The sequence below is a fragment of the Dromiciops gliroides genome, chromosome 1 (genome assembly GCF_019393635.1).
Source record: "Dromiciops gliroides isolate mDroGli1 chromosome 1, mDroGli1.pri, whole genome shotgun sequence".
NCBI classification, from domain to species: Eukaryota; Metazoa; Chordata; class Mammalia; order Microbiotheria; family Microbiotheriidae; genus Dromiciops; species Dromiciops gliroides.
This window is the reverse complement of record NC_057861.1, coordinates 759,964,090-759,988,683: the sequence shown is the minus strand read 5'-3', so window position 1 is coordinate 759,988,683 and position 24,594 is coordinate 759,964,090. Positions and strand designations below refer to the sequence as shown.

Genomic DNA, 24,594 nt, shown 5'->3' with positions numbered 1-24,594 from the left:
TATAGTGATGGCCGACCATATTCCCTACACACCCATGCTCGGTGGTCTCCAGGGGCTAGCCCCTCCAAGATCAGAGTCCGCTGCCTTTTTTATCATTGTCTTGATATTACTTTCTTTTTAAATGGGTTTTTTTCAATGAACAAAGACTGTTGTTGTTCTCCCTTCTTTTCCCTGCCCCCAGGAAAAAAAATGAAAAGGACACCCTTGTAACCATACAGGTAGTGTAGTGGCAAAGAGCTGTAACCCGAGGGCAGACAGGGAATGACAGGCCATGGGATGGAACACCAGCTTCCCTCAGAAATGAGAACCCGGGAAGACCCCCATGACCGGGTGCAGAGGGAACTGATTGGAGCCAGGGACCCTTCAGATAGCATGATGGAAAGACAGACGGACAGCTCAGAAAGGCTCGGCCTCTCTTCGGCATTTAGGGCCCTCTGTACCCACCCTCCCTCATAGCACTCTCTCTGGACCCAAGGCTCGGCCCGATCTCCCTCCTCCTGCCCCCCTGGACCCCTTCGGGACTGGAGCCCCGGCCCCACTGCCAGCACCTCCCCTCTGACATTGTCTTCATCTGCACAGTCCTGGCGGGGGGGGGGGCAGTGTGCCCCCTGCACTTAGCACAAGATTGTTGCTGACATCCTGATGGCCCTGATGGTGTAGGTGTAGGTGCCGGGGGGGGGGGGTGAGAGGGGGCAACGCCGGCCCCATCAGCCCAGAGCTCGGCTCAGTCTGAGCACGGCTTAGCGCCAGCCTTGGCCAATCCTGACCCTGTGGCCTCAGAGCTGCGGGCCCTGCCCTGGGAGGTGGGGAGCGATGTGGGGAGGCTGGGGCGAGTGATGGCTCCCCCTGTGATAAGCGGGAGGCCATATCCCCCCAGATTGAGGTATCCTTCTCGCTGTCTCTGGAGTTACTGACGTATCAGAAGCTGCCTTCGGACCAGATGCTGCCGGGAGTGAAGATACTTCAAGATGAGGATGGTGCCAAAAAAATGGAGTTCAGTCAAGACCTGGTGTTGGAGTACAGCAACGGGACCACCCAGGCAAGTAGAGGCAGACCGGCTGTCGCAGTGGCTGCCTGTATTATCCACGTGGCAGCAGGCTGGCCCAAGAGATGAAGCCCACAAGACCTGTGAGGCCAGGGATGCTTTCCATAGGATTCCACCCCAAACGCATTGATTAAGCATCTATAGTGGGCAAGGCCTTGGGCTGGGGGCTGGGGATGCAGTCAGACAAGGGGAGCTCACTGGGGCTGGGTCTCAAGTGGGATGGGGAGACACCACAACAGGGATTGCAGAGGGGAGTGGGGGAGGGGTGGCCCCAACAGCAGATCCTCAGCCTTTCACAGCAGGGATGGTCCTGTGGGTTAGTGTATGAATCCCAAGAAAGAAGTACAAGGTACTGGAACAGACAAGGAATGGGTCCTGGCCCTGCAGGGTGGGCAAGATGAGAGGAGGGGGAGGTAAGGCCCACATGGAATGGAAGGTGAAGCATGACAGAGTTCCTCAGCGCCATCCCCTCCCAGAGGAGCCTGCAGCCCAGCCAATTCCCTCTGCCCCTCGGCGTGGGGGTGGGGGGCTCATAAGGAAGTTCCAACCTGCCTGGTGTCCACTGTGCAGCAGGCAAATGATCTTTTTCTATTTTTAAAGTTTTATTGTCAGACTGTATTCTCTCCCTCCCACTTCCCTGAACCCTGAGAAAGCAAGAAAAACCTATTATAACCCTGTATAGTCCAGCAGATTCCCAGTTAGCCATGTCCAGTGTACATATATGTATATGAATATATAAAGTGTGTGTGTGTGTGTGTGTGTGTGTGTGTGTGTGCCGAGTCCATCAGCACTCTCCCTGGAGATGAGCAGCATGATTCACCATGAGTCTAATGAAATTGTATCTGCTTTTTGGCAAAGGCACCTGGTGGTGCCATCTTGAATAGAGCACTGACCCTGGAGTGGGGAAGAGCCCCCATGCCTACTAGCTGTGGGATTCTGGACAAGTCACGTCACTTTTAACCACTATTCCGTCTGTCCTCTTTAAAATGGGGGTAATTGGGGCAGCTAGATGGCGCAGTGGATAGAGCACTGGCCCTGAAGTCAGGAGTACCTGAGTTCAAATCCGGCCTCAGACACTTAACACTTACTAGCTGTGTGACCTTGGGCAAGTCACTTAACCCCAATTACCTCACTTAAAAAAAAAAATGGGGATAACCATAACACCAGCCTCTCAGAATGCTTAATAAATGCTGATTCCCTTCTCTCCCCGAGTCCTGACATTGATCTGAGTTCCTGAGTCTTTCAAAGTTGTTTGTTATTACAAGATTTCTTTCTTTACAAAAATCATTGTCCTGGCTCTGCGTGCTTCACTTTGCATCAGTTCATACAAGTCTTCCCAGGCTTTGCAGAAACCATCACCCTCATTGTTTCCTACACATACAATAGTATTCCATCATAGTTATGTGCCCCAACTTGTTCAGCCACTCCTCAGTGGATGAACACCCCTCTGTTTCTATTTCTTTGTCACCACAAAAAGTTGCTATAAGTATTCATGTACATATAGGCCCTTTTCCTTTTCCTTTGATCTCTTTGGGATATAGACCTCACAGTGGTATTGCTGGAGCAAAGGGTATTCACAGTTTTATCGCCCTTTGGCATAGTTCCAAATTGCTCTCCAAAATGGTTAGACCAGGCCTCAGACACTTGACACTTACTAACTGTGTGACCCTGGACAAGTCACTTAACCCCAATTGCCTCACCCGAAAACCAAAAAAAAAAAAAAGGTTGGACCCGTTCAAAACTCTACCAACAGTATGTTAGTGTCCCAGTCTTTCCACATCTAGCATTTGTCTCTCTTTTCTATCATGTTAACCAATCTGATGAGTGTAAGGTGGTACCTCAGAGTCTCTTGAGTATTAGTTATTTGGAGCAATTTTTCTTATGGCTATTGACAGTTTGGGTTTCTTCCCCTGAAAACTGTCTATTTATATGCTTTGACCATATATCAATTAGGGAATAACTCTTGTTCTTATAAATTTGGTATAGTTCCCTATATAAGAATTGAGACAGTTATTAGAAAAATTTGCTGCTAAGATTTCCACTCCACCCCCCCCCCCAATGTCATGCTGCTCTTCTAATTTTAGTTGAATTGATTTGGTTGAATTTTGTGTAATCGAAATCGTCCATTTTGTGTGTCCTCTCTCTGTCTTGTCTGGTCATGAGCTCTTCCCCTCTCCATAGATCTGACAGGCAGTTTCTTTCTCGGTCCTCTAATTTGCTTAAAATATCAGCCTTTCTGCCTATGTCATGTACCCATTTGGAGTTTATCTTGATATAGGGTATGAGAGGCTGGTCTCCTACCTAGCTTCTTCTAGACTGCTTTCCTGTTTTCCCAATGGTTTTTATCCAACAGTGAGCTATTACCACAACAGCTGGGGTCTTTGGGTCAATCAAACTCTAGATTACTGTGCCTGATTGCTTCTCTGTATTGTATACTTAATCTGTTCCACTGATCCACCTTCCTATTTCTTACACAAAACCAAAGTGTTTTGTTGATTGCAGCTCTGTGGTATAGTTTGAGATCTGGTACTGCTAAGCCCCCTTCTTTCCCTTTTTTCCCCTTATTCATTCTCTTGATATTATTGACCCTTTGTTCCTCCAAATGAAATTTTTTAAATGATTTTTCTAGCTATATAAAGTAACCCTTTGGTTGGGATGATACTGAATAAATAAATTAATTTAGGCAGTATGGCAGCCTACCCATAAGCAACTGATATTTCTTTCTCCAATTATTTAGATGTCTTATTTATCTAGAGAGTGTTTTACAGTTGTGTTCATATAGTTCTTCTCTGTGTCTTGGTACGTGGCCTCTCAAATATTGTATACTGTCTGTAGTCATTTTTTTAATTTATTTTTTTTGTGAGGCAATTGGGGTTAAGTGCTTGCACACAGCTAGTAAGTGTTAAGTGTCTGAGGCAGGATTTGAACTCAGGTACTCCTGACTCCAGGACCAGTGCTCTATCCACTGAGCCACCTAGCTGCCCCTTGTCTGTAGTTATTTTAAATAGAATTTCTTCCTCCTAGACTTTGTTAGTACTATACATAAATGCTAGTGATTTGTGTGGGTTCATTTTATATCCTGTAACTTTTCAGATGCTGTTGTTTCATTTAATTTTTTTTTATTTGACTCTAGGGTTTTCTAAGTAAACGATCATATCCTCTTCAAAAAGTATATAATTTTGTTTCCCCTTCACCTGTGCTTAGTCTCTCAATTTAGTTTTTCTTATTTACATAACTCTCACTTCCAGCACTATGTTGAATACTAATGGTGATAATGGGCATCCTCACTTTCCCTCAGATCTTACAGGAGAAGTCTCTAGTTTATCCACGTTGCCTATGATGTTGGATCTTGGTTTCAGATAGTTACTAATTACCATCTAAAAGAAAGCTGCATTTTTTCTTAGTCTATCTGAGTGTTTTTAACAGGAATAGCTGTTGTATCTTTTCAAAAGGTTTTTTGATTTAATCATGATTTTTCTTGTGTGTTATTAATATAGTCAAGTATGTTTAGACTTTACCTAAAGTTGAACCAGACCTGCATTCCTGGTATAAATACAGCCAGGTATATTATACAGCATATAATCTTTGTGATATGTCACTATAGTCTCCATTGTAGTATTTTTATTTTACATTTTCACATCAATATTAAATAGGGATATTGGTCTATAGTTTTCTCTCTTTGATTTGATTTTCCCTTAATTAGTTAGGCTTAGTTATCAAGAATATATTCGTTTCGGGGCAGCTAGGTGGCGCAGTGGATAAAGTACTGGCCCTGGATTTAGGAGGACCTGAGTTCAAAATCTGATCTCAGACACTTGACACTTACTAGCTGTGTGACCTTGGGCAAGTCACTTAACCCTCATTGCTCCACCAAAAAAAAAATTAAATAAATAAAAGAATATATTTGTGTCAAAGGAGGAATTTGGTAAATCTCTTCCTTTTTCTATTTTTCAAACAGTATATGTAGTATTGGAATTGTTCTTTAAGTGTTTTGATATAATTTGCTTATAAATCCATCTGGCCTTGGCATTTTTTCCTTTGGGATTTCATGTATTGCTTTTTCAGTTCTTTTTCTAAGATAGGGCTTTTAAACACTCTGATTACTATCCTGTTAATCTGGACAATTTATGTTTTTGTAAATATTCATCTACTTCATTTAGATTGTAAGTTTTATTGGCATATAAATGTATGTATGTGTACATATGCATATAATTAGGTGAAATAGCTCTTAATGATTTTAAACGTCTCCTTCCTTGGTTATGAATTCACCTCTTTAATTTTTGATATTGCTAATTTGGTTTTCTTTTTTTAACTTATCTGATTCATTGTTTTTTCTTTCAAAAAAAAGCAGCTCCTAGTTTGATTTATTAATTCATTTTTTTGTTGTTTTTACTTTCATTCTTGTTAATCTTGTCTTTAATTTTCAGGGTTTCTGTTTTGGTATTTAATTGCAGAAATGATTTGTTGTTCTTTAGGTTTTTGTAGGCTTATGCCCAGTTTGTTGGTCTGTTCTTTCCCTCCTTTTATTGACAAGTGTTTAGAACTGTACATCTTCCTTGAAGTACTGCTTTGTCAGCATCCCTTGTTTTCATCAGTATCTTTAATGAAATTGTTATTTTTATTTGTTCTTTGACCCATCCGTTCCTTAGGATTAAATTATTTCCAATTACCTTTTTAAAATAAGAAATATTTTATTTATAGTTTTGAGTTCCAAATTTTATCCCTCCTCTCACTCCTCCCTGAGGCAGTAAGCAATCAGATGTGGGTTATACATGTATAATTATATAAAACATTACCATATTAGTAATTTTGTATAAGAAAATTTTAATAAGAGAAAAAAATGAAAGTGAAAAATAGCAGGTTTCAGTCTGTGTTCCATCAATATCAGTTCTTTCTCTGGAGATGGATAGTGTGCTTCATCATTAGTCCTTTGGTATTGTCTTGGATCATTGTATTGTTGAGAATAGTTAAGTCATTCACAGTTCTTCATCAAACAATATTGCTGTCACTGTGCACAACAGTTCTCTTGGTTCTGCTCACTTCTCTCTACATATATCGGTTCATTTTCCAACTACTTTTAATCTTTGCTTCAAAGGCTTCTTATAGAATATAATTTTTTGAATTGTGGTTTGGTAAAATATGCATTTAATGTTTCTGCTTTTATGTATTTGTTTGTGAGGTTTACGCCCTAATACATAAGTCAATTTTTGTGAAGGTGGCATTGCTGTGAAAATTTCCAAGTCGCAGAGTTAGATGAAGAAAAAACAAAGTCTCCAAACTGAAGAACATAGGTTTATTGGGAGATCCCGTCTCGCAACAAAGCTGATCTCAGGTCTAGGACTCAAAGACCTCGAGCCACAGGGAAGAGGGATATTTATACCCATAGAGTCCCCAAGATTAAAGCAGTATAAAGGCTAATAGTTATTTCTGCAACAAGCAAAGATATAGTGTTGTCTTCTCATCTGTTGTTTCTCCATATCATTGTTGCTAAGTTACATAGCTCATGATTTCACATTGTGGTAGTAGAAAACCCATCAAAAAATGTAGAGGCAGCCATTTTGGGCCTGGCTATTACACAATATGCCACTCTGAAGTCATTTGGTCAACTTTGAGTGTAATCGGGTTTTGCTTTACTTCTTCTACCAGTACTGATTGATCCATAGCAACTCCAGAGTAGCTATTTTGGGAATCTGACCTTGACCCTGATTGGTCCTTCCTAACCAGTCCTTTAAAGGTTTAAAGGAGAATGCCTAATGTATGAGAAGACAAAGCAGTTACAGTCTATCCTGTATGAGTGGAAAGATTCAAGCCTTTACAATCTGTTTCTGTAGAGAAGTAAATCATATATATCTAAGGGGTGGGGAAAATCTCACTCACAGCATAAACAACTTAGAATAGATATACTCCTTTCTGTTATTATCCAATATTCTTCAGAGATCTGTCATATCTAAATTTTTAAAAATTATGTTAGATTTATCTAGGTCTAAGAGAGTAAATTGAGGTCCCTTCATTAAAGTCGTGCTATATATTTCTCTTTATAAGACCTTTAACTTTTCCTTTAAGAATTTAGATGCAAGGGGGCAGCTAAGTGGCACAGTGGATAAAGCACCAGCCCTAGATTCAGGAAGAAGACCTGAGTTCAAATCCAGCCTCAGACACTTGAGACTTACTAGCTGTGTGACCCTGGGCAAGTCACTCAATCCCCATTGCTCCGAAAAAAAGAAAGAAAGAATTTAGATGCAGGGGCAGCTAGGTAGTGCAGTGAATAAAGCACTGGCTCTGGATTCAGGAGGACCTGGGTTCAAATCCAGTCTCAGACACTTGACACTTACTAGCTGTGTGATCCTGGGCAAATCACTTAACCCTCATTGCCACACAAAAAAAACAAAAAAAGAATTTAGATGCCATACTGTTTGGTGAATCTGTTTGGTATTGATTACTCGTTGTGTTTACCTTTTAGCAAAACATAATCTATCTCTTTTAACTAATTCTATTTTTGTTATTGCTTTGTCTGACACCATGCTTGCTGCTCCCAGCTTTATTTCAGCTAAAGCGTAATAGATTCTACTCTAGCCCCTTATTGTCACTCTGTATTTATCTGTTTCGAGTATGTTTCTTGTAAAAAACGCATTGTTGGGGGAAGCTAGGTAGCACAGTGGAAAAAGCAATGGCCCTGGATTCAGGAGGACCTGAGTTCAAATCTGGTCTCAGATATTTCATACTTACTGGCTGCATGGCAAGTCGCTTAACCCTCATCCCCGCCGCCCCCCCCCCAAAAAAAAACCACAACACAACACATTGTTGCATTCTGGTTTCTAATCCATTTTTTTGTCCTCTTCTGTTTTATGGGTGAGTTCATCCCATTCACAGTTGTTAATTGTGTATTTCCCTCTCTCCTATTATCTTGTAGGTTTTTTTGGGGGAGGGGTCCTGTCCCCTTCTTTTAAGAGCTAATTTTGCTTCCAAATAATTCTTTCCTTAATCAACCCTCCCTCTTTATTGCCCACCCCACTTTTCCTAGATCTCTTTCCCGGTTTTCTCTGCTGAGAGGGTAAGAGAAGGGGGAGGTTTATAGGTTGGAATAGCTGCTGTGATGAATGGCATAATCAGAACTAGGGAGGTATAAAAGAATTACTTTGCAATATTGAGGGTCTAGTTGAGAATCTGCAAGATAAACTTGTAGTGTCCCAAGGCAACATAGTTTTATGATTTTCTCAAGCTTCATTTAGCAGCACATATGCAGGTATGAAAGCTGTAGATAATAGGAGTAATCTTTTTTCTTTTAATAGTATTTCCCCCAATAACATGTAAAGACAAATTTTGACATTCATTTTTAAATAAAATTTTGAGTTCCAAATTTTCTCCCTCCCTCCACTGCCCCAACCCTAAGATGGTAAGCAGTTTGATATAGGTTTTATATATATGCGATCGTGTAAGACACATGTCCATATTAGTCATGTTGTGAAAGAAAAAACAGAACAAAAAGGAAAAAAACCAGGAAAAAATAAAGATAATGAAAACAGGGGCATTTAGGTGGTGCAGTGGATAAAGCACTGGCCCTGGATTCAGGAGGACCTGAGTTCAAATCCGACCTTTGACACTTGATAGTTACTAGCTGTGTGACCCTAGGCAAGTTACTTAACCCCCATTGCAATGCAAAAATAGACAGACAAACAAACAAATAAATAAATAAGTAGCAGAAGATAATGAAAACAGTACACTTTGATCTGCATTCAGACTCCATAGTTCTTTCTCTGGATGTGGAGAGCATTGTCTTGGATCATTGCATTGCTGAGAAGAGCTAAGTTGATCATCATACACACAATGTTGCTATAACTGTGGACAATGTTCTCCTGGTTCTGCTCACTTCGCTTTGCATCAGTTCACAGAAGTCTTTCCAGCTTTTTCTGAAAATTTCCTGCTTGTCATTTACTTTAGCACAGTAATATTCTGTCGCCATCATATAGCACAATTTGCCATTCCCCAATGGATGAGCATCCCCTCAATCTCCAATTCATTGACACCACAAAAACTGCTATAAATATTTTTGTACATGTGGGTCCTCTTTCCTTTTTTTATGATCTCTCTGGGATATAGACCTAATAGAGTGGTATTGCTGGGTCAAAGGGGATGCATGGTTTGATTGCCCTTTGGGCATAGTTCCAAAGCACTCTCCAGAATGAATGGATCAGTTCACAACTCCACCAAGAGTGCATTAGTGTCCCAGTTTTTGGTGGGAGTAATCCAAGGCCGAAGTTTGGCAGGGCAAGATCAGTGAGAGGATAAGAGGACAAGGGGCTTGAAAGAACACAGTGGAGAGTCAAGCTGGTTTACTGAGGAAGGGAGGAGAGTGTAGCCAGGGCAGAAGTGAGGGCCTGGGAAAGCACTCAGGGGCCGAGTGATTGTAAGAACACAGAACAGTGTTTGGGCTGCCAAGGCAGAGGGAGAGGTGGGATGAAAACCTGTTCTAATGATCAGATAAAGTAATTTCAGAACTCGTGAACACGAAACACGCGTGTGTGAGGAGAAAACCCCTGGGGGCCAGGCACTGAGCTCATGGAGGAAGGGGCTAGACGGCAGCTACCGCTCGTGATGAGGCGACTATGGATTAAATGACCCCAAGAGGAGAGGTGGCTGTGATGGGGAGCCAGGAGCATGAAGTCTCCCTGCTCCCTGGGGCAAGAGTAAGAGTGTGGTCAGATTGTGGAGGGCTCCGAGTGCCCACTGAAGATTCTGGGGTTTGTCTTTGAGGCACATCGGGGGCCACTCGAGGTTTTTGGGTATGTAAGTGACCTGGTCATATGATTGGAAAGGGAAGAGGCCAAGAGGCCAGGAGGTCCAGTATGAGGCTGTTGGCATCGGCCAGGCAAAGGGCAACGGAGGCCCCGAGAGTGTTGGCTGTGGCGAGTGCAGGGAAGAGCTGGGGGCATGAGACATGGCACCTGATCTGGATGCCCGATGGGGTGTCAGGACCCGCCCTGAGCTGGTGCACCTGCCTCACCCACAGGTGGTGCCCCTCCTGGCCACTGTGGCCATCCCCTCCCTGCAGCTCTCTACCAGCTGGGTGGACTTTGGCACCTGCTTTGTGAGTGAGATGTACACCCGAGAGGTCACTCTACTGAACCTGAGCCCCTGCAGGAGCCACTGGATGGCTTTGATGGGTAAGACTCCAAGCACCAGCCTGGGAACCAGCCTTGAAAAAGAGACTCGTGCTGGCCAGGGAAGGGGTTTTCCTAGACCCTTGGGGAAAAAACGGTCCCGGTGGGCCTCGCCATCCAGGCACTGTCACCTGGGAGGCTGCCCTTCCCGGGCCAGGCCTCCTGAGCCTGTTCCAGCACAGCACAGCCCAGGGGTTGCTCAGGGAAAAGGGAAAGGTGGGTAACACCAGGTGGGAAGTGGCTGCCCACAGCGGATCTCATGTGGGAGAGCCGGGCTGGGGGTGTAGGACCAGCAGAAGCCACTTCCCCCCACCCCAGAAGGCCGCAGCCCCCTCCTTTAGGCGAGGACCTGACCCTGGCCAGGAAGCCACCCCCAGGAGGGTGACCCGAGCTTGTTTCCCTCAAACCTCAGACAAGCAGGAGCGTCACAAGGCTGTCTTCCAAATCTACCCGACCAGCGGCATCCTGGAAGCTCGGAAAGTCAACTCCCCACCGACCTCCATGAGTCTGTACATCCATTTTACCCCCAGGTAGGCCGCAGGCCCAGCCTTCCTTATGGGGAAGGGGAAGAGGCCAGACTGCACCTCGCTCAGGCCCCAGGCAGGGACTCAGCAGCGGGTCACGCTGCTGACACCGAGCACACAGGCCCAGGGTCTCTGGGGCCAGCCCTGCCGCCTGCTGACGGACTGTCCCCTTTCCTGGCAGTGACAGCACTGAGTTTGAAGCGGTTGTGATGGTGGACGGCATCCTGGGAGAGGCCTGCATCTTGCATGTGCGTGGGCAAGGCTCCTATGATGAGAAATACTAGATGCTGGTGCCAACCGGGCCGGCTCCATCCCAGGGAGTCTGCCTCACTCGAGCAGGAGGCATTAATAAACTCCGAGAATGCCTCGCCTGCCCTTCTCCTCCTCTGCGGGGCTGGGGCCGGGGGTCTGGGTGGGGCTAAAGACAGTGAACTGTGCTCGTGCCTTTTTGGACAGAGATGATGATGGGACCCTCACAACCCATAAGGTCAGTGCCCTAATGACCCCCATTTCACTGATGAGGAAACTGAGGTAGAAAGTGGTGAGGTAACTTGGCCAGAAAGAGTCTGAGGCCAGATCTGAACTCGGGTCTTCCACCTAGCTGCCTTGAGAGGAGAGGGAAGAGCTTACTCTTAGCCCCCGGGGCCTAAGGGGCCGTCCTCAGGCCAAACCCCTAGAGGAGCAGCTGGAGGAAAAGACGCTGGGACACATAGTCAGGAGGGTTTATTGTTCTGATTAAAGAGATTTCCAGGCCACCGTGTGCCCCCCACCTGCATGCCCCCCTTTCCCTGCCCGCTCTACTGGCTGTAATTTCAGTTATTTATACAAGAGAACAAACATTTCTTTTAAAAAGGCACAAGAGCCGGGAAGCTGCTGGTGCTCCCCCCACCAACGGCTGCCTTCAGGCCCGCTCCCAACAAGGGAGGGAGGGGAGAGAGGAGGCAGGAGGTGCAGCCTGAGCTCTGTCCCCCAGCAGGAGGCCAAAGGCCAGCCCCTCTCCCCAGGGCTCTGAGGGTGTCCCCTCTCAGGGCCCCGGGTACTCGAAGACAGCGGCAGCTCCCATTCCTGTCCCGATACACATGGACACCACACCATAAGCCCTGCGGGGAGAAGAGGCGGGGCGGTCACAGCCAGGCCTGAGCAGGTGACCACAGCAGGGTCGCACTGTCCTGGCCTCAGGCTGATCAATCATGTCTTTGGCCCAGGAATCAGAGGTGCTCAGCGGTGCCTCCCAAGAAATGGTTGGCTTTTTCTCAGCCCTGACGGCCCTTGGCAAGCCTCCAGACTGTCATGTGGGGGCAGGGGGATCATGAAGTGAAGAGCCCCCTCCCCCCTTTCCCCCAGCGGGCAGGGTCTCTCACCTCTTCCCCCTGCGTTTCAGCTCATTGAGGAGTGTGATAACCTGGCGGGCCCCTGTGCATCCCAATGGGTGCCCCAAGGCAATGGCTCCTCCCAGGGGATTCACTTTCTCTGGGGGGATCCCTAGCTTCTCCACACAATAAATAGCCTGGAAGGACAAGGAGGACAGGGTGAGGAGTCATTCTTCTTCCCCGAACCTGTGATTTCATGGATTAGGGGACTCCCAGGTGAGAAAGCTCCCTCCACCAGTGCAGGTTGGCACCTGTTCTGTCACTCCCCAAGTCACATGGTCAGTAGGTGTCAGAGGAGGACTTGAACCCAGGACTCCCTTCCCCATTGCTGGAGTCACTTCACCCCAACATCATGTCAGAAACTGGAAGTTTCCAATATCAGCTCTGGCCCTTCCAGAAGAAAAAGGAGTGTCCGTGGACCCTGAGAAGCGGGTGCAGGAGGGCAGTGGGGTTGATGGGCAGCTCACCTGACTGGCAAAGGCCTCGTTGATCTCAAAGATGTCCACGTCGTTCACCGTTAGCCCTTCAGGTGGGGGTGAGGCCAGGCCAGGGAAACAGCGTCAGCAACAGCAGGTCAACAGACAGCACTACGCTCCCCCCTCCCCAGCCAGCCCCTCGAGTCGTCGGGCCCTACCCCCAAACACACACACACACACACGCACACACACTCACACTCTCTCTCTCTCTCTGAGCTGGGCAGCAACAGCTCCCCCACCTGCCTCCTGCCAACAGCCAACTCTGGGACAGGCCCGACCCTGCAGGAGGGAGGTGGGCCAAGAGGGGTCCCTGCCCCGTGGCCCTTTTCCACATTTGGACATTTTGACCCTCCCAGGCTGGAGGGATGGGGTGGCCTCTAGAGGCATCCTGGGCAAAGCTGCCTTCTCACCTGATCTCTGCAATGCCACCGGGATGGCGTGAGCGGGTCCAATGCCCATTATGTCAGGGGGGACGCCCACCACAGCGTAGGACCTCAGAACACCGAGGACAGGGAGGCCCAGCTGCTCGGCCCTGGCCCGGCGAGCCAGCAGGATGGCAGCGGCTCCGTCACTCACTTGGCTGGAATTTCCTGGTGGAGACGGGGCTTGTGAGGGGGGGCTGTGGAGCAAGAGGTCATCTTGGCACTGCCCAGTGTCCGCAGGGGCTCCCAGAGCAGCTGCTTCACCCTCCAGGTGCCTTGCTGCCCTCAGGGATCTCAGGCTGCCTGGCCCCCCTGCAGTGGGCTGCCCCCCCCTTCCCTTACCAGGCCCCCTGCAGTGGGCTGCCCCCCCCCACCCTCACCGGCTGTGGTGGAGCCATCCTTCTTGAAGGCCGGCTTCAACTTGGCGAGGCCTTCCAGCGTGGTGTTGCCTCGGATGCCTTCGTCCTGGGACACAGTGATGCTCTTCTCGTTCCCCTTGTTGTCCTGGATGGTGGTCTTCACGGGCACAATCTCTGCCTGGAAACAGCCCCGGCTCTGGGCACTGGCTGCCCTGTGGGCACCAGGGAACAAAGACTATAGGGCACTCCCCGGTGGGGAGGCTGCCCCTCGACCCAGGGCGCTGCCCCTGCTCTGAAGGCAGGTGCTTCCAGGCCCCTAGGGCCCAGCCATGCACATCGATGGGCAGAGGCCTCACTCTGGGCCAGGCACAAGAGAGGATAAAGGCCAGGGCCAGTGGCCCAGGCCGAGCGGTGATAGCTCGGACTGGAAGTCGCATCCTCTGGCTTGGGAAAGGCCATGGGCACAGGCCACAGTGCCATCCGGCACCTCCCCCACCCCTGTCTCTAGGGACTTGAGACTCCCAAGTGTGGATGGTCCCATGGGTGAATCCAGGCACAGCCAGGGCAGACCGACGGAGGCAGTGGGTGAAATGCTGAGCTCAGAGAGCCTGTGTCAGGCAGAAATGAGAAGGGCTTGAATGGTGTGAGTGAGTGAGTCAGCTGTTCCCGAGGCACGGGGGAGCGGGAGAGGGCTGTCACCTCAAGGAGCCAGGTATGGGGAGTGCCTTCCCTCCCCATCGCTAACCTTCCAGCCACAGGGAGGCCCGGTGGCCCCGCAGCCAGAGTGCTGGGATTGGGGGTGACTGGCCGGGTGAGCCCAGGCTGGGCCTGCCTCAGTGTGCTCATCTGTGAAACAGGCATCCCGACACCCCCCACCTCCCAGGGTGGTTGTGAGGACTGGAGGAAACGTGCTTTGGGAATGAGAGCTGATTATCTTTGTCGGTCCCTCTCCGGCTGTCCAGGGGGCAAGGCTGGGGGCTCTCTAACCTCAGCCTGGCATTTGAGGCATGTTCTTGTCTCCCCCACAGCAACCCTGAGGTCGGCTTCATGCTGCGGCAGGAAGCACAAGGCTGAGGGGCTCCCAGGAGAGGGAGGAGTGGGGGCCCGGGGGGACAAGGAGGGGTCTTAGGAAAGACCCCTGTGTGGCCAGGCCATCTGCCCAGGGAGGGGTGCCCCTCCATGGGCTGTCTGCAGGGTGCTCCCCTGGGGTTCACAGCTTAGGAGGCCAAACCTGCCTGGCACAGGCCCCTTCCTAGGGGGCACCACACCCCAAGGGCCGCCCAGACCCAAGCCCGTCCCTCGGCCTGTCCGGCCACAAAGCACCGCAGGTGACCCGAGGGGCCCAGTCAAGCACGCACTCACTTCTGCTGGGAAGCCAAAGAGAAGGCGTCCTGCTTCTCCCGGGAGATGCCAAAGCGCTCAGCCACATTTTCTGCCGTGATCCTGGGACGCCAACAAGAGCAACGGGTCAAGCCAGGGAAGGAAGGGGGAGCTGGGTTCCTTGTTCCTGTCCTCACACAACCTCTGAGGGTGGGGCTGGGGTGCCTGCCCCCAGACTTACCCCCCCCCCATGAAGCCCTGCCACCTCTGCCTCCAAATACCAGTCTGGGCACAGGAGCCAAGAAAAAGAGGCTTCTTTAAACAGGAACTTCTCAGCCCAGCTGGGGACCGACAGAGGGAGACTGTGAATGGGGCAAAGCAGGCAGGGGTGGAGAACAAGGGGCCTCTGGGATGATGGGCCCATCTTCACAGATGAGGAAACTGAGGCTCCGCCTGGCGCCGAGCCAACCAATGATCCGGAAGCAGCCCCCCCCAGTCACAGTCCAAGCCCTCCCCCAACGGGGGCTACAAGAGGAGGGGCTACAGCAGACGCACAGGGGGCCCTGCCAGACTGCGCCTGGGCAAGGACCCCTGCTGGAGCCTGAGAGAGAAGGTGCTCGGACAGGCGGGCTCAGCACAGTGCAGCTGCTCCCCCGACCCCAGCAGGGCAGGGCTGGCACACTCACCCCATGGGAATCAAACAGTCTCTGGCTTTACTGTTATCCACCAGGCGGGACGTGATGTTGCCGGGGTTCCCTCGGTCAGCCATGGACATAGACTCCACCCTGAGCAGGGAAGAGGTGCTTCAACTCTGGGCTCCCCTGCTGGGGGCCCTGAGCACAGAGCTGCCCCTGGCTTTCCCAAGGCCCAATGGACACAAGCCAGTCATGGATCCTGCTGAGGGGCTGGCGGGTGTGGAAGGAGGGGAGGGGAGAAGGACGGCAGCCTGGACCCCAGCCCGGAGTGGGAGCGGATCACGGCTCTTGCTGACCAGGCCTGGACCTGTCACAGGCCGCCACCAGCAGCCTCAGGGTGATGAGTTCGAGATGACCCCAAATGAGGACGGGGGACAGTTTGGGCGTCAGAGAACGTTAGCTGCGCATTTTATGGGATGGGAGGTGACCGGCTAAGGTCAATGGGCTCTGGCCCGACTGGGCAGCAGGATGATCCCAGTCACAAAGGGGCAGGGCCAGGGCCAGATGAGGAACAATGGGCTGGCTCAGGATTCAGAGCCACAGACTAAAAGAAGAGAAAGTCAAGAGCAAAGAGCATAGTCCCGGGGGCCCAGAAACATTTTCCTTGGGCTTCTCTCAGGCCCGAGCCTGGTTGCTTCCCTTGGTAGGGGAAGAGGCCCAGCAGACAGCCAGAGTAGCCCAGGGAAGTAGGGACCCTGGCGGGGGGCTGCCCAGCCAATCCACCAGCAATCATTCACCCCTCGGGTCACCGCCCCCAGACCCCCACAGGCCACAGCAGCTGCTTCTGAGACTTTACGGCCTCAAGGACCCTGAGTTGTGCCCTGGGAGGGGAAAGGTCTAGCAAGAACAAGGAGTGAGGCACCAGCACCACGGCTAGGCCCCCAGACTGGCCAGGGTGTTGGGAAGGGCTTGGCTTGGAGACAGAAACACAGAGGGAAGGCCAGGGAGGACACTCACCCACAGGCCAGGCCGATGTCATAACAACCCTGGCGGATCCCACCTGTGATGGAAGTGGCTGGTGAGCGCTCCTTAGGCCCCGCCCCAGAGCATCCAAGAAGGCTCAGAACCCAGGGTGGGAGAGAAGGGGACAGGGAGACCAGGGCGGGCCGATCCTAGGCCGGCAAGCCGGGATTACCCCCATCTCCCGATGAAATGCCCAGGCTGGCCTCCAGTCACCAGGCCTTGAAGCGGCTCCTGCTGCTGCCTGGGCTTACCTGCAATGTTTATCACGGCCTGCAGCCCCGAAGAGCACTGCCGGTTCACTGTGCACAGAGGCACCGTCTCTGGGATGTCACTGAAACAGAAAACACGTCCAGCGCCTGCCGCCCCTTGGGCCCAGCCCAGAGGAGCTGAAGGAGCCGTCTGCCTCCAGCGCTGACGCAGGGCCGGGACACTGGTGGGAAGGCCTCTGGGAGGATCCTGCCCCAGGATGGGAGAAGCCACTTTCTGGTCCTGCGGCCCACATGTCCTTCTGTGCCCCAGAAAGGAAGGGGGGGTGCCAAGGCACACACTCCATCTTGCCCTCACCCAGAGGTGCTCCCTCCACAGTCGAGAATTCTGAACCCCCCGATCTGACCAGGCTTTCCGCCTCCCACACAAAGTCTGACTCTTCACCCACGCCAAGACCTCTAAATCCCTGGAGCCCTCGATCCTCTCCCAGGCCATCTCCCCTACACCAACCACTCGCTGACCCCCCTAGGCTGTCCTCCTCTCTGGAATCACTGGCTGCCATCCCACGTCACAGACTATGCCAGCCCAGCCCCAGCCCCAGCCTGGAATCACTCCCCTTTGTCACCTTTGCTCCTACAAAACAGACACACGGACGTGCTGCCCAAGGTCCACCCCACGCTGATGGGACACAGCCTCCACCGGGCCCTCCCTGATGCATGGCAATCCCACTCTACCTCCCTCATCGACCCCCTCTCCCACTCTCCACCGAAGCTCTTCCAAACCTTCTCATCCCTCATCTGACCTCCCTCTTAGCCAAGACCCAGCCTCCTATTTCATGGAGAAAATGGAGGCTACTCCCCATGAGCTTCCTCTTGTCCCTGCCCTGCTGCACCCATCTCACAGGAAGAGGAGGCTTTACTCCCAGCCCGGTCCAACTCCCCACCTGCAGAAGAGACCCCCCCCCCCAGCTGACTGCCCTGTCTTTCACCCCCACCTACTTATAGCCAATTCCTCCTTCTCTACCACCTACAAACATGCCTATGTCTCCCCACCCTGAAAAAATCCTTCCTTGTCTGCCCTAAACTCCTCCCAAAGGCTGCCTACCCCAGGGGCCTCCCCTTTCTCTCCCCTCACTCTCTTCTTAACCCCTTACAGTCTGGCTCCCACCCTATCAGATCTATGGATAGGGGAAGAGGCCATGACCAGACAAGACAGAGAGAAGACCACAGGAGACCATTTTAATTACATAAATGGCTTGTTTAGCCATTCCCCCATGGATGGGCATTCCCGATTCTTAGCCACCACAAAAAGACCTGCTATGAATATTTTTGAACAAATAGGTCTTTTCCTCTTTTTGGGGATGTCTTTCTCCCATCTCTTTGAAAACTTGCCATATTTTGTTGTGATCCACACAAAGGCTTTAGTGTAGTCAGTGAAGCAAAAGTAGATGTTTTTTCTGAACTCCCTTGCTTTCTCCTCAATCCAACAAACATTGGCAATTTGGTCTCTAGTTCCTCTGCCTCTTCGAAAACCAGCCCGCTCTTCTGGTAATCCTCCTATTGCTGAAGCCCAGCTTGCAGACTCTTAAGTGTAACCTTGCCGGCATGTGAAATGAGTACAATTGTTGGGCAATTTGAACATTTCTTGGCATTGCCCTTCTTTAGGACTGGGACGTAAACTGATCTTTTCCAATCCAGTGGCCGCTGTGGAGTTTTCCAAATGTGCTGGCACATTGAGTGTAGCACTTGGAGGATTTAAATAGCCCAGCTGGAATTCTATCACCTCTCCATGCCTTATTGTTAGCAAAGCTTCCTAAGGCCTGGGTGACTTCATCCTCCAGGATGTCTGACTCAAGATCATTAACCACACCACTGTGGTTATTGGGGATGTGAAGACCCTTCTTTTATGTATTCTTGCTACCTCTGCTTGATCTCTTCTGCTTCTGTTATGTCTCTACCATGTTGGGTCTTTTATCATGCTCATTTCATGAAAATTTTTCCATCATCTCTGATTTTCTTAAAGAGATGTCTTTCCCATTCTGTTGTTTTCTTCCACTTCTTTGCATTGCTCATTTAAGAAAGCCTCATCTCTCCTTGCTATTCTCTGGAATTCTGCACTCAGTTGGGTACATCTGTCCCTTTCTCCTTTCCCTTTCATTTTCTCTTTTTCCTCAGCTATTTGTAAAGCCTCATCAGAGTGCCATTTTGCTTTCTTGCTCTTCTTTTTCTTTGGAATGTTTTTTGTTGCTGTCTCCTAGACAGTTTTGCAAACTTCTGTCCATAGTCCTTCAGGCACTCTAGCTACCAGATCTAATCCCTTCAAACTATTCATCACCTCCTCTTCATATTCATAGTGGATATTTACCAATGCTCTCTTAATTGTCAAGTTCAATGGCCTTTCCTCAACCTTACTGCCTTGAATACTGTGGGTTATTTTCTCCTCTTTGATGCTCTCTTCTCCCTAGGTTTTCAGGACACCCTTCTCTATCTCTCTGTCTCTCTCTCCCCCTCCCTCCCCTCTTTCTCTCTCTCCTCTCTTTCTCCCTCCTTCCTCCCTCTCTCTCTCCTGGTTCTCCTCCTTCCTATCTGACAAATTTTGTCTCCTTTGCTGGATCTTCATCTAGCTCACACCCACTAATGGTGGGTGTCCCCCAGGGTTCTGGTCTGGGCCCTCTCCTCTTCTCCCTCTATCTTACTTCACTTGGTGATCTTATCAGTTCCCACAAACTTAATGACTATCTCTATGCTGATGATTCTCAAATTTATTTATCCAGTTATCACCTCTCCAGCTGCCTTTCAGAATGCTCAAACCGGATGTCTGGTAGACATTTTAAACTCAATTTGTCCAAACCTGAACTAACTCATTATCTTTTCTACTAAACCTCTCCCCTCCCCCCACCCCCACCTTCCCTATTACTGTGAAGGGCACTACCTTCCTCCCAGGTCCTCAAGCTCCCACCATTTCTCACCTCCCACATCCAATAAGGTGCCAGGTCCTGCTGATTTCACCTCCGTAGCATCTCTAGAATACACTCCCTTGCTCCTCTGACACACACTGGTCACGCCCTGGTGCAAGCCTTCATCACCTCACAACTGGTCCATTCCATAGCTTAATGGTGGGTCTGCCTGCCTCGAGTCTCTTCCCTCTGCAATCTACCCTCCAATCAGCCACCAAAATGATCTTCCTAAAGCACAGATCAGGTCACCCCCTACTTAATAAATGCCACTGGCTTCTTATCACCTCCAGGATCAAATACAAAATGCTCTGGTTGGCATTCGGAGCCCTTAATAACCTGACCTTCCTACCTTTCCAGTCTTCTTACACCTCACTCCCTAAAATGGTCTCTTCAATCCAGTGGCCCCAGCCTCCTGGCTGTGTCACCAAAACCCTCCATCTCTTGGCTCCAGGCACTCTATCTCCCATGCCTCGAATGCTCTCTCTCTCCTATGTTCCAACTACTGACCTCCCTGGCTTCTTTAAATCCTAACTAAAACCTCATCTTCTACAGGAACCCTTGTCTAATCCCTCTTAATTACAGTGCCTTCCCTGTTAACGATCCCCTATTAATCTGGTATAAGCAGCCAGCTGGCACAGTGGATAGAGTGCTGGCCTGGACTCAGGAAGACTCATCTTCATGAGTTTTAATCCAGACCCTGGGCAGGTCACTTCACCGTTTGCTTCAGTTTTCTCATCTGTCAAATGAGCTGGAGAAGGAAATGGTCGAGCCCTCCAGTGTCTCTGCCCAGAAAACTCCACATGGGGTTACAAAGAGTTGGAGGATGCGACTACAATGACTGAGCAACGACAGCTCGCTCTGTCCCTGTGTTGGCTTGTTGTCTCCCCCACTAGACTGGGCATCCCGAGGGCCTCCTTTTGTATCCCAGGTGTATCCTACAGTGCCTGGCACTTATTTACATACAAAGACAAAAATGACCGGTATCACAAGAGTCCATTGTCCCCAAGATGCTGCTTCTCTCCTTCCCTACCTTAATTAAGCCAATTCATTCGCCCTCATTATCTATTCCTACTTAAATTAGGTTGTATCTCCTTAAATCCACTCCAAGCTTCTTCAAACTGTGCTCTAGCTACACCCCATGAGATAATCTGCTAATTAATGGAAAGTCAATTCTCAAAGAGCAGAAGCTTTCTTTTCTCATCCCAAGTCCCTTCCTTCCCCTAAAGGTAAAGGAAGATCACAGGACATAGAATGAGGATCCAGGGGAAAAAAAAAAAGCAAAATTAGGCTCTGAAGACAGATGAAAAGCCTAACATATATCCCTCTGAATAGGAATGATCCATTCATCATGTTGGAAACCTTTTTTTTTTTTCTAATAAGTAAATTAAGAAGGGGGAGTGCAGGGGTAAGCTTTCTGTCTGGTGGGTGGTGTGCCCTGCAGCACAGGAGGAAGGACAACCCTCTCTACCCAGGGCCCTCTTCTCCCTCCATACTAGATCCCATCAGTTCCCTGGATTTAATTTCCTTCTCTATGCTCATGCTTTTCAAATCCTGCCCCAGTCTCCCTGCCAACCTCTAGTCTCGGGTCTCCAGATGCCTTTCAGATATCTCAAACCGGATGTCCAGGAGACATCTTAAATTCAACCTGTCCAGAATGGAATTCATCATCTTCCCCGCCCCCCTAACCTTCTCTGTTCTCGGGGTAGAAAGGACGCCAGCATCCTCGAGGGCCCTCACTCAGGCTCCCACTGTGTCTTACCTCCCCACAGCCGAGCTGTGGCCAAGGATGTTGATTTCATCTGGGCAACCTCTCTTGCAGATGTCACTTCCTCCCGACCGGCCACGCCCCCGTCCGCCTCTCTCCTGGATCTCACTTCTCTACCATTTCTGGCAGATTTCACCTCTCTGGTGGTGTCCACAACGTTCCTCCTGAACTCTACCTCCTGACTCCCCTGTTTTCATTCAAATCGAGGCTAAACTTGTACCTCCGACAGGAAGTCCCCTGATTACTAGTGTCCTCCCCACTTAGCCTGTGGCTAACGTTTGTGTATGGTGTTCTTTCCTGGCCGTCTGCCCCCCTCCCATTAAATTGTAAGGTTCCTGAAGGAGGTCTGCCTTTCCTTGTATGCCAAGCACTTAGCACAGAGTGCCTGGGACACTCCCACCTGCCTGCCTGCCAGCCCCTTCACTGGCTTCATTTCCTGGGTCCTGGCCAGTCTCTCTAGGGAGAGCTCCATATATTCCCTGGGTTTATACAAGGAATAAGAGGTGCTGAGCTTCAAAGAAAGAAAGAGTGGGGAACTTGGAAACATGGTGCGGGGTCCCCGTAGGCCAGTCTCCTCATCTCTTCAGGTTGAATTCTTTTTTTTGGGGGGGGGGGAGTGGAGCAATGAGGGTTAAGTGACTTGCCCAGGGTCACACAGCTAGTAAGTGTCAAGTGTCTGAGGCCGCATTTGAACTCAGGTCCTCCTGAATCCAGGGCCGGTGCTGTATCCACTGTGCCACCTAGCTGCCCCCCCCCCCAGGCTGCATTCCAATCAGTAAAATGAGGGGCTGGAATGTGTGGCCCCACAGGTGCCTTCTGGTTTCGCCCTGTGGGCCTGGGGAAGATGCCCTCCAGCCCATCCAGAAGGGTCGGAAGGCCACAAAGGTCCCCACAAAAAGCTTGCCATTCGGTTGAGAAGACAAGGACGCAGAGACATAAAAGCTAAAAAGCACAGTGGCAGATGCCCCCACCAACACTTTTAACCAGCAAAGGAACAGGGCTACACAGGAAGAAGCCATCTGAAGAGACAGGCCAGGGCCCCAGCAGAGCGCCAGACAGACTCGGAGGAAAGAGGAAGGGGGGCAGCTCCAGTGCCCACAGGCCCAGTTCCAAAGGGTCAACTTGGACCTGTCCGTCAGTGCAGGGTCCCCTGGACTGGGGCCTCCAGGCCGGCTCTGCCTCAGAAGCCAATACCCAGCTCTCAGGGATGGGTCCACCAGGTGCATCCAGGCTGGGGTGGCCCTGCAGCAGACCCTCGGGATGGAGATCAGGGTTCTGGGAAGCTCCAGGGAGCCACACCCCGGTTTGGGCTTAACAATGGCCCTACTTCCCTGAAAGCGTATTTCTTAGGAAAAGGCTGCCTTGGAAGAATTAACAGCAGGGAGCTCCCTGGCTTTAACCTGACCTGGGAATTCAAGAACTCAATTAATAGATACTCCCTTCAAATCAGGGGAAAGTCCATGACTGGACCAACAGGTCAGAGATAATCTGTTTGCAAGCTGAGGGCTAGGTAATGAGGGAAAAGTTCAAGCTCCAGAAGTCACGTGGTTAATGCTGCCAGATACCGCAACAATGAACTCCATGATTGGGGATCCTGCTCTACTCACTGCCCCCCCCATTCCCGTTCTGGCGGTGGGGATGGGGGTCTCTTGCCAAGTCTGAGGTCAAAGGGCAGCCATACCAAGAGCTCGAGAGAACTTTGTTTTACCTTAGAAACTGGGCAATTCTGGCCATGACAGCACCAGCCCCTGGCTGCAGCACGTTCCCTGTGGGCAGAGAGTTGGGGGGGGGGGCAGAGAGGACGCCTCAGGCTTCCTGACCAAGAGTGTTGCCCCAGGGTGCAAAGGGCTGCCTCCAGTGGGGGTGGGCTTCTTGATCACCCTGGGGAAGGGTTATAATTTGGGATTCCTTTGGGAGGGAGGTTTCGCTTTTGTCTTTGTAAGTAGCCCGTAGTGCCTAGTATCTGGCACACAGTAGGCGCTTACTAAGTGCAGCAAGTTCAACGGTAGGCTGGTCTAGTGGTCACTGGGCTCTTCCCCACTGGAATTCTTTGCCTTCTGATGCCTGCCCTGTTACTGCAGGTGTATCCTTGGCCAAGGAGGGCCCCTCCTCCCCAAGCTGGACCTCAGCTTCCTCCCCAGTAAAAGGCCGGGGCTGGGGGGCAGCGTCCCTCTCCTGCTTCGGGACCACACTCACCCACACAGATGTCGCCCACTTCCCCAGGCGGCAGCCGCACGTCCCGCAGGACGGCGGTCAGCACGGCGGCCAGCAACTCGTCTGGCGTAGTGTCCTGCGGGGACAAAGGGACCGAGTCGGGAGATCAGACGGGGCCGGGGGAGCGGGAGCGAGGGGGGTTCAGCGGGGTCAGGGCCAAGGCCGAGGGGCCGGCTACCTTGAAGCCGCCGCGGCCCGCCTTGCCGATGGCCGTGCGTCGCCCATGCACTACCACGATGTCGTCGGCGGACGCCCTGGAGGAGGCTTTGGGAGTGAGGCCCGAACATGGGGAGGCCTGCAGGGCCAGACCCGAGCCCAGATCCGGGCGGCCCGACAGGTGGCCGAGAACAACCTGCAAGCGCTTCATCCTGAGCCTGACTGACCCCGGCCCACTGGTAGCGGGAGACTCCCTCCCGACAGGCCACGCCCCTGTCCGCCTCGCAAGGACACGCCCCCTGGCTCCGCGCGACTTCCGCCTGGCTGGACAGACACGCCCCCGCCGCCTCGCAAAAACACGCCCCCAGGCTTCCGTCCTACAGGCCGCGCCCCCAGCGCTGCGTGACTTCCGGCGAGCCGGACACGCCTCTTCCGCCTCACAAGAACGAGCTTCGCTGGGTCTGTTGCCTCTGTAGCATTCCAGAGACGAGAACGCCCACCCAACAAACGATGAGGCGGAAATGAGACTTCGCCCACGGGGGCGGGAGAGAGGAGGGGAGAAGGCAGGCTCCGCCCCCAAGGACCAAGAGACCGCGTCCCTCTCCTTGCCTCGAGCCCTGTGCCGGTGAGGCGCCCTCAGGCGGTAGGAGGTCCCGGTGCAGGCGCGCTTCGCGAGGCCGGCCTGGTCCATTCCGCCTCGGTGACGTCATCCTTCGTGTATCCGCCCCCTTTCCCTCTGACACTGCCCCCACCCTGGTCCGTTCCCTCTTCACCGCCGGCCTGGACCCTTGTAACGGCAGCTGGCGGGGCGGGGGGTCCTCCATTCAGCCACCAAAGTGATTTTCCTAAAACACAGGCCCGACCTTGTCACCCCCCTACTCACTAAACACCAGGGGCTCCCTATGGCCTTCAGGGGCAGATCGAAAACGCTCTGTTTGAGCCCGCGGCCCCTCTGCCCCTCAAT

The 24,594-nt window shown here is 51.1% G+C and overlaps 2 protein-coding genes across 2 annotated transcripts in view; one reads left to right on the top strand and one right to left on the bottom strand.

The window, feature by feature from the left end:
* The window catches only part of DLEC1 (DLEC1 cilia and flagella associated protein), a 70,082-nt gene extending 58,961 nt beyond the window's left edge, over positions 1-11,121 (top strand). The window contains exons 36-39 of the mRNA XM_044001936.1: positions 878-1,039; positions 10,053-10,206; positions 10,616-10,733; positions 10,909-11,121. Coding sequence (XP_043857871.1) covers positions 878-1,039; positions 10,053-10,206; positions 10,616-10,733; positions 10,909-11,011 — 537 coding nt within the window. The 3' untranslated portion in view covers positions 11,012-11,121. The remainder of the gene's footprint in view (positions 1-877; positions 1,040-10,052; positions 10,207-10,615; positions 10,734-10,908) is intronic.
* Positions 11,122-11,428: 307 nt separating this feature from the next.
* ACAA1 (acetyl-CoA acyltransferase 1) lies at positions 11,429-23,932 on the bottom strand. Its single transcript, XM_043979915.1, has 12 exons — positions 23,653-23,932; positions 23,457-23,550; positions 22,969-23,026; positions 16,584-16,663; positions 16,327-16,369; positions 15,361-15,459; positions 14,717-14,797; positions 13,376-13,566; positions 12,984-13,163; positions 12,565-12,620; positions 12,089-12,234; positions 11,429-11,827 (listed from the first exon to the last, which is right to left on the bottom strand). The coding sequence occupies exons 1-12, from the start codon at positions 23,839-23,841 to the stop codon at positions 11,752-11,754; spliced, it is 1,293 nt and encodes a 430-aa protein (XP_043835850.1). The 5' UTR covers positions 23,842-23,932; the 3' UTR covers positions 11,429-11,751.
* Between the last annotated feature and the right edge of the window lie 662 nt (positions 23,933-24,594).

Bases quoted from the DNA above. Each gene is read 5' to 3' on its own strand.
- ACAA1 (XM_043979915.1), bottom strand. From the start codon at position 23,841: ATGAAGCGCTTGCAGGTTGTTCTCGGCCACCTGTCGGGCCGCCCGGAT. The intron at 13,164-13,375 runs GTGAGGGTGGGG...CGTCTCCACCAG, and splicing joins GGATGGCTCCACCACAGCCG to GAAATTCCAGCCAAGTGAGT. The intron at 12,621-12,983 runs GTGAGAAGGCAG...CCCCACCTGAAG, and splicing joins GGTGGCATTGCAGAGATCAG to GGCTAACGGTGAACGACGTG.